The following is a 6,760-nucleotide window of genomic DNA, read 5'->3' as shown; positions in this document are numbered from 1 at the left end:
TATTATATATATTTATATATTTGTTTATATTTTTTGTTTATTATTTAATAGATTAAAAAAATTTATTTATTATTTAATTTATAGGCGTAACTATTTTCTATTTACTTATGTTTTTTTACTTTTTATTATATTTATATGAAATAGGCTTTTTAAAAAAAATATTTACCCACAATTTATATATTAATAAGTTGCTATTTAATGTAATTATAAATTAAATTAAAAATAATAAATTGTTATAAAAAAAATAAAATAGAAATTTTTTACAATATAAAAAATATTAAAATACTATTTATTGACTATTTATATTATTTATTAAAATTAAATTTATATTTATATTTATAAAATTTATATAATTATTTATATAATATTTATTTTAAAAAAGAATTATAGTTTTCATTTTTTTTTTAATTTTATATAATAAAATATTATTTACTAAATAAAGTAAAATTTTTATATTTTTAATAAAATATATTTAATTTAAAATTAAAATATATTAGCCTTTTACCTTTTATAAATTATCTATTTTTAAAATTTAAAATTAATATATATATAGAAAAATTATTTATATAATAATTTTATATTTAATTTAAAAAAAAAAAAATATTAAACTCAATACATATATCTTATTATATTTTATTTTTTTAATAAATAAAACTATATAATTTTAATTACAAAAAAAAAAATTTTTTTTTTTTTTTTTTCTTAATATCTCATTTTACATTTAATATTTTTTTTTTAATATTTCCATGAAAAGCCACATATTAATTTTCTAAATCTCTTAATAATCTATTAGTAATTTTAATACTATTAATTTACTCTTTAATTCTATCCGCATTTAAAAAAATACCTTTTTCAATAAGTTCTTCTTTGGAATTAACAAAAACTGGATTTCTATACAAATCAGAGATATTATTAAGAATTCCATCGAAATCTAGCATAATAATTTTATTTTAAATAAACCCTAAAACCCAAATAACGCATTTGAAAAATCCCTTCCACCCTTAACACATAAAAATATCCCAAATACAGCAAAGTAAATAGGAGTTCATTGCGAATTAAAAGACACTTGAAAAAAGTGTTAAAAACCAACTCGGAGCATAATAATTAACATCAACTTTTTCTTATTTAAGTTTTCTGGAAAGTTCAGGAAGGAAAATATCAATAAGCCTTTCTAATTAGTAAAAAGTCTGCTTTAAATCATCGAAATTTGTAGTAAGGATATTATAAAAATACTTATTCATAATAACTTAAAAAATTTTATATGTATCGATTTCATTTTAAATAATTATATATAGAAATCCTGCTATATAATTCATACCTTAACAATAATTTATTTATGTATTATAATATGCAAATATTCTCAAAAGACTTTATAATATACTAGAGCTTATCTTATCTTTATGTATATATATTGATCGCTTTACATCAAGGGCTATTATTTCTTCTATACTTTCGTTTATTTGGTTTGTTGCTACGTTTCTTTTCATTTCTATATAATCAATATTTAGTTTTGGGACTTTTTGTATTTATAACCATATTTGTTTCCTGTTTTTTTATAAAAAAGAGTATACTTAGTCATTTATTAGGTAGAATTTAAATATTTTATTATCTATGTATTTATTTAATTGCTTATTTATTTACATTAGTTTAAAAGGAGAATCTTATAAATGTAAAAAAGGGAGAGCTTTTTTAATCAAATATGCAATTTTTTGAATATAAAGAAAGTTTTTTTAAATAGAAATATTTTTAATGTTTTCTTTATTTTTTTTATATAATAATGAATTGTGCTCTTTTTTAGAATTTTTAATTTTAAATTTTTCTTAGTCTTTTATAAAGGCAATAACTAAACTTAGTTTAATATTTGTTTTTTTAGCTAAATTTATTATTATTTCACTTTAAAATTCTACGCTTTTAAAATTAAAGTTTATAATATATTTATTTATTTATTCCAAAGCTGCGAAACTTAAAGCCTCTTCAATATAAAAAGCATCTTCTTTACTTTATTAAATTTCTGTGTTTTTACTCTTTTTTAGTAAATCTTTTTCCTTGTTTTTTTTCTGGTAAATTATTTCTTTGAAAATAAACTGAAATAATTTCTCCCAACGGTTCATTTAATAAAATATCCCACTTTCATTTACATGAAAAGCTATATTTTCCTCAAAGGAATCATTTTTTTTTACATTTATATACGAGTACATATATTTATTAAATTATGAAAATCTTATGAATCATTTATATTATTATCAGAACTCATTAATTTTATTATTAATTGAATATATTATAAATAAAATTAAAATTATTTTCTATTCATAAAGAAATTATCTTTTTATTATAAATATTCAAATGAATAGCTCAAAAACATTTTTCTATTATTAAAATTGAGTAATAATAAGGAATTTTACTGAAAATTTTAATCTAAAAATTATTAATTTTCGAATAAAGCTTTAACTAAATTCTAAATTTAAAAATTGTTGATTTCTTTGAAATTTTCTATAGTATTATTAAATTCATTAAAATTTCCATCAGTGGTTAAAGTATCCAAATTATCTTTTATTATATAAAAAAAAAAAAATCATATATTAAAAATTATTGATAATATAAAAATATAATTGAAATATTAATAAAATTTATATATAAATATTTAAATAAAAAGTATTTATATTTATATTTAATATTAATTTATATAAATTATTTGATATTTTTATATATATAAAATAATGAATAATTATTATTATATTTTTAATTATAATTATTTAATTATCTTTTTTAAGCATTATAACTTATATTTAATAATTATATAGGTAAAATATTTTAAAATAATATTATTATTTTATATATAAAGTTAATTTTTTTTTTTCTACTAACTATCTTAATTAAAAAATATATTGATATTTTAAATTATAAAATAATAAAAATATATATATAAAATAAATATGAAATTATAATAAATATAATTAATATAAAAATATAATAATAAATATATATATTATATTTAAAAATAATATACTATTAATAATATAATTATATTATAAAAACCTTATTGATCATTTTTCTGCTAAGTTACATAAGGAATAAAAACTTCTTGATAATTTTTGATTTTTTCAATAAAAATTTATTATTAACCTTTAGTAATAAATTTAAAAATATCCTACTTTTCGTCTTAATTTATAAATTTTTTCGATTCTGATATTTTTTCTTAATAACTTTTTGTTTATTAAAATTCTTATTACTAAAAGTTTTCATAAAATTAAATTAATTTTATTATTTATTGCCTTGAAAATTATATTCGGCTTAAATCATTTGAATCAAATTTTTTAAATAAAACAGGAAATTAATCATGAAATTATTTCCATTAAATATTCATAAATTTTATATTTTTTTAGCATTCTTCCCTATTATTATCTGTTTTTTCTTTCATTCGTATTTGTTTCTTAGCTACTTTTTCTAATATTTCCTCTTTTTTTATTCCTTTTTCTACTTATAAAGCTGTTTTTAGAAAAATTTTGTTATAATTTTCTACATCTATTCTGCTTTAATAGTAATTTTCTTATGTTTGTATTAATTTTTGTCTATTTTATTCTTAATTAATTAGCATTTATTTTGCTTTATGGGATGTTTAGCGGTTGGTTTACCTAAAATTTTCTATGAAAATCTTTAAAGGGTCTATTAAATCATAACATATGTTAGATGAAAAATTTTTAAAGTTTTAAGATGACTTAAATAGTAAATTAGATAAATTTTAGTAATAAAATAATAATTCTTCATCTTCTAATTGTTATTTAGTTATTTCTTCTAAAAATTATTGTGTTACTTTTTGTAAATTTGTTGAAAATTATTCATATTATTATTAAAGTTATTCGAATAAATTACATAAAATAAAAATGTTTGAAGTACTCTACATCATACATGAATACAATTCTTTATAATAATTCCATGATTGTTCTAATATTATATTCATTTTTTGTTAGTTTATTTTTAATAAATTTAATATTTAATTTATTTAATTAATTAATTAATGAATTAAATATATATATTATAATATAAGAATATATATATATATAATAATATATATATAATATTTATATTTATTATATATATAATATTCATATTTTAATTATTTTTTTTATATTTATTTATTTATTTAGAAAAAAAAAATTAGATTATTTCTTTTAAATTAAGTATATTATAATTGATATATATATCCGATGATATTTTATAATTAATCAATATGTCCAATGTTATTTTTATAATTAAGCTTTTTCTAAAATATATTTTCCTTCTTTATATTTTTAAGATTCTTCTCTAGCAAAATCCTTTATTTTTTTATAAATTAAAAAGTTTTTTGTCTTTTTTTTATTAATTAAAATATTATAAATACATATTTCCAACCCAATATAGTATGACATTTTTTACATAAAATATCAGATACAATATGTAAGCCGCTCAATAATATTCTTTGCTCTTAGGGACCGAATTTTATATTTAAACTAAATTTTAATTATATAAATTTTTATTATATATATAATTAGTATATATACACTGAATTAAATAAATAAGCTTTTCCATGTTTTCCTTTAAATGCCTTATTTTTGTATTATTTTTATATTTATTTTTTAATTTTACTTTTGAAATTAGTTCATTATATGTTGTTAAATGTAATTAGCATGTACCACATGCAAATACTTAATTTCCTTCTAAATAATCTAAATTTATTCTTCCCATTTAATAATTTTTTCTAAAAATTAAAAATGATCTTTTTTAAAAAAATTAAATAAAAATATAATTACTATTATTTTTTATTATAAGTATAAAAATAAAATCAAAAGTTTATTTTAAATATATAAAAAAATCTATTAAAAAGTATTTAAAATATAAATAATTTTCTTTATACAATCTTTTTTTTTGTAAATTAAGAATAAATAAAAAATAAATAAATTTAATATAATTAATTAAAAAAAAATTTAAATAATTTTTAAAATTTTAAATATGTATAAATAATCAAATATAACTTTTGTATATATATTTTTTATAATTTAAATAATAAATATTAAATATAAAATGCAACTATAATTGCTACACTTATAAAAATACTAAATAATAAGAATTTAAGTATATAAAGCAATAATGAAATAGAATAAAAGAGAAATATAAATGATAGTATTAAAAAAAAAATATATTTTTTTATTTATAAAATTATATAATAAATAAATTTATATTTTTTTTCATTTATTATAATTATATTAATTTACTTTATATTTTATATTATTAAAATTAAAATTATTTTAAAAAATATTATTAAATATAAATACAAAATAATAATAATAATTAATTTATATAATGCAATAAATTTATATTTATATTATTTTTAATAAATAAGTTTTATGAAACAAATATACTATTTTTATTATACTTTTTTTATATTTTATCAAAATAATTGTTTATTTATATAATAATGTTAGTTTCATAATCTTAATCAAAATTAATTATTATCATTTTCATTTTAATTTTCTTTTTTTTTTAAATCAATTTTTTATATAATTTATATTTTTTAAAACATTTATATTTGGTTAAAGGATTATTGACAACATAATCTTAATTTTTTATCAATTATTTTGTAAATTTAGGAAACTCGAAAGAAGTAACTATAAATAAATTAAAAAAATTATAAAAACAATTTTATATATAATTAATTAGTTTACTTTTAGATTTATTTTTTGTAAGCATATTTTTAAAAGTCTCTGTTCTTTTGATTTCAGGAATCCACATTTTTTTACCATATTTTGATGTTTTTTAGGCCGTTTATAGTCTTTTAAACATTTTCTTTTTATTTTATTTTTTTATTAAAATTTATATTTTATATTTTTTTTTAAAAAAAAAACTAAATTTTTATACACTATTTTATTAATTAAGATTTTATTATCCTATATCTCTAAAATAATTAGCCATACTTTTAATATTATAATGTGCTTAAGAAATTTTATATTAATTTAAATCTGATTTTGTCTTATCTATATTCATCATTTTATTTAATAAAACTTTATTTTCATTAAAGATTCTTATATTATTTTCTAAAATTTAATAATAAATATTTTTATTTTTTTTAAAAAAAATAAAGTAAAGTTTATTACAATTTGTATATTTGTTAACTTATTTTGATAATGAATAAGAAGGTTACCAAGGTTTATTATTATCTATAGTAGGCTTTATGCTTGCTATTTTTTTTAAATGTTATCTTTATGCCTTTTTATTTATATTTATATTTTATATTTATATTTTATATATTTATATATTTATATATTTATATATTTATATATTTTATATAAATTACTTATGTTATTATTCTGTTTTAACAAACATCCTATGATAAGCAATGCATAGTATTCCACATATTATATTTTATTATTTAAATTTTAACTCTTTTTTTTTAAATATAAGTTACTTTAATTTAATTTTTTTTAATTTTATATTTTTAAATATAATTTTTATTTTATTTTCAAAAATTATATTATTAATTTATTTTTTATAATATTTTTTTGATATTATTAAATTAAATATCTTTTATTTAAAAGTTATATATTTATTCGTAAAATAAAAATAGTAAAACATAAAAATTATTAATGTTGCAAAAAATAAAAGAAAATAATAAATGATTTTGAAAGTTTTCATGATATTTAATTAGCTAAATGTTATTTAAATATTATGAGCTTTTAATAGTTATTTATTATTTTTTCTTTTACTAATTTCTATTTAATCTTTAAAT

The 6,760-nt window shown here is 13.7% G+C and overlaps 1 protein-coding gene across 1 annotated transcript, besides 20 other annotated features; it reads right to left on the bottom strand. All coding sequences in view use genetic code 6, as the record gives it.

Moving 5' to 3' along the window:
• Window positions 1-306: 306 nt before the first annotated feature.
• Window positions 307-376: a microsatellite.
• Window positions 320-376: a microsatellite.
• Window positions 323-372: a microsatellite.
• Window positions 377-442: 66 nt separating the features above from the next.
• Window positions 443-495: a microsatellite.
• Window positions 496-2,293: 1,798 nt separating this feature from the next.
• Window positions 2,294-2,336: a microsatellite.
• Window positions 2,337-2,576: 240 nt separating this feature from the next.
• Window positions 2,577-2,628: a microsatellite.
• A 277-nt stretch (window positions 2,629-2,905) lies between these two features.
• Window positions 2,906-2,991: a microsatellite.
• Window positions 2,906-3,035: a microsatellite.
• Window positions 2,909-2,974: a microsatellite.
• Window positions 2,941-3,032: a microsatellite.
• Window positions 2,943-3,035: a microsatellite.
• Window positions 3,036-4,024: 989 nt separating this feature from the next.
• Window positions 4,025-4,103: a microsatellite.
• Window positions 4,066-4,111: a microsatellite.
• A 72-nt stretch (window positions 4,112-4,183) lies between these two features.
• Window positions 4,184-4,254: a microsatellite.
• On the bottom strand, window positions 4,224-4,722 carry IMG5_195100 (hypothetical protein; the record flags this gene model as incomplete). The annotated part of the gene is made up of 4 exons (XM_004024367.1): window positions 4,224-4,313; window positions 4,379-4,487; window positions 4,539-4,582; window positions 4,624-4,722. The coding sequence occupies 4 exons, from the start codon at window positions 4,720-4,722 to the stop codon at window positions 4,224-4,226; spliced, it is 342 nt and encodes a 113-aa protein (XP_004024416.1).
• Window positions 4,489-4,520: a microsatellite.
• An 803-nt stretch (window positions 4,723-5,525) lies between the features above and the next one.
• Window positions 5,526-5,565: a microsatellite.
• Window positions 5,566-5,809: 244 nt separating this feature from the next.
• Window positions 5,810-5,868: a microsatellite.
• Window positions 5,869-6,245: 377 nt separating this feature from the next.
• Window positions 6,246-6,312: a microsatellite.
• Window positions 6,256-6,322: a microsatellite.
• Window positions 6,323-6,439: 117 nt separating this feature from the next.
• Window positions 6,440-6,484: a microsatellite.
• Between the last annotated feature and the right edge of the window lie 276 nt (window positions 6,485-6,760).

This window comes from Ichthyophthirius multifiliis (genome assembly GCF_000220395.1).
Source record: "Ichthyophthirius multifiliis unplaced genomic scaffold scaff_1120509251395, whole genome shotgun sequence".
Lineage (NCBI taxonomy): Eukaryota > Ciliophora > Oligohymenophorea > Hymenostomatida > Ichthyophthirius > Ichthyophthirius multifiliis.
Note: the sequence above shows the minus strand (reverse complement) of the source record. Positions and strands in the feature narration are given on the sequence as shown.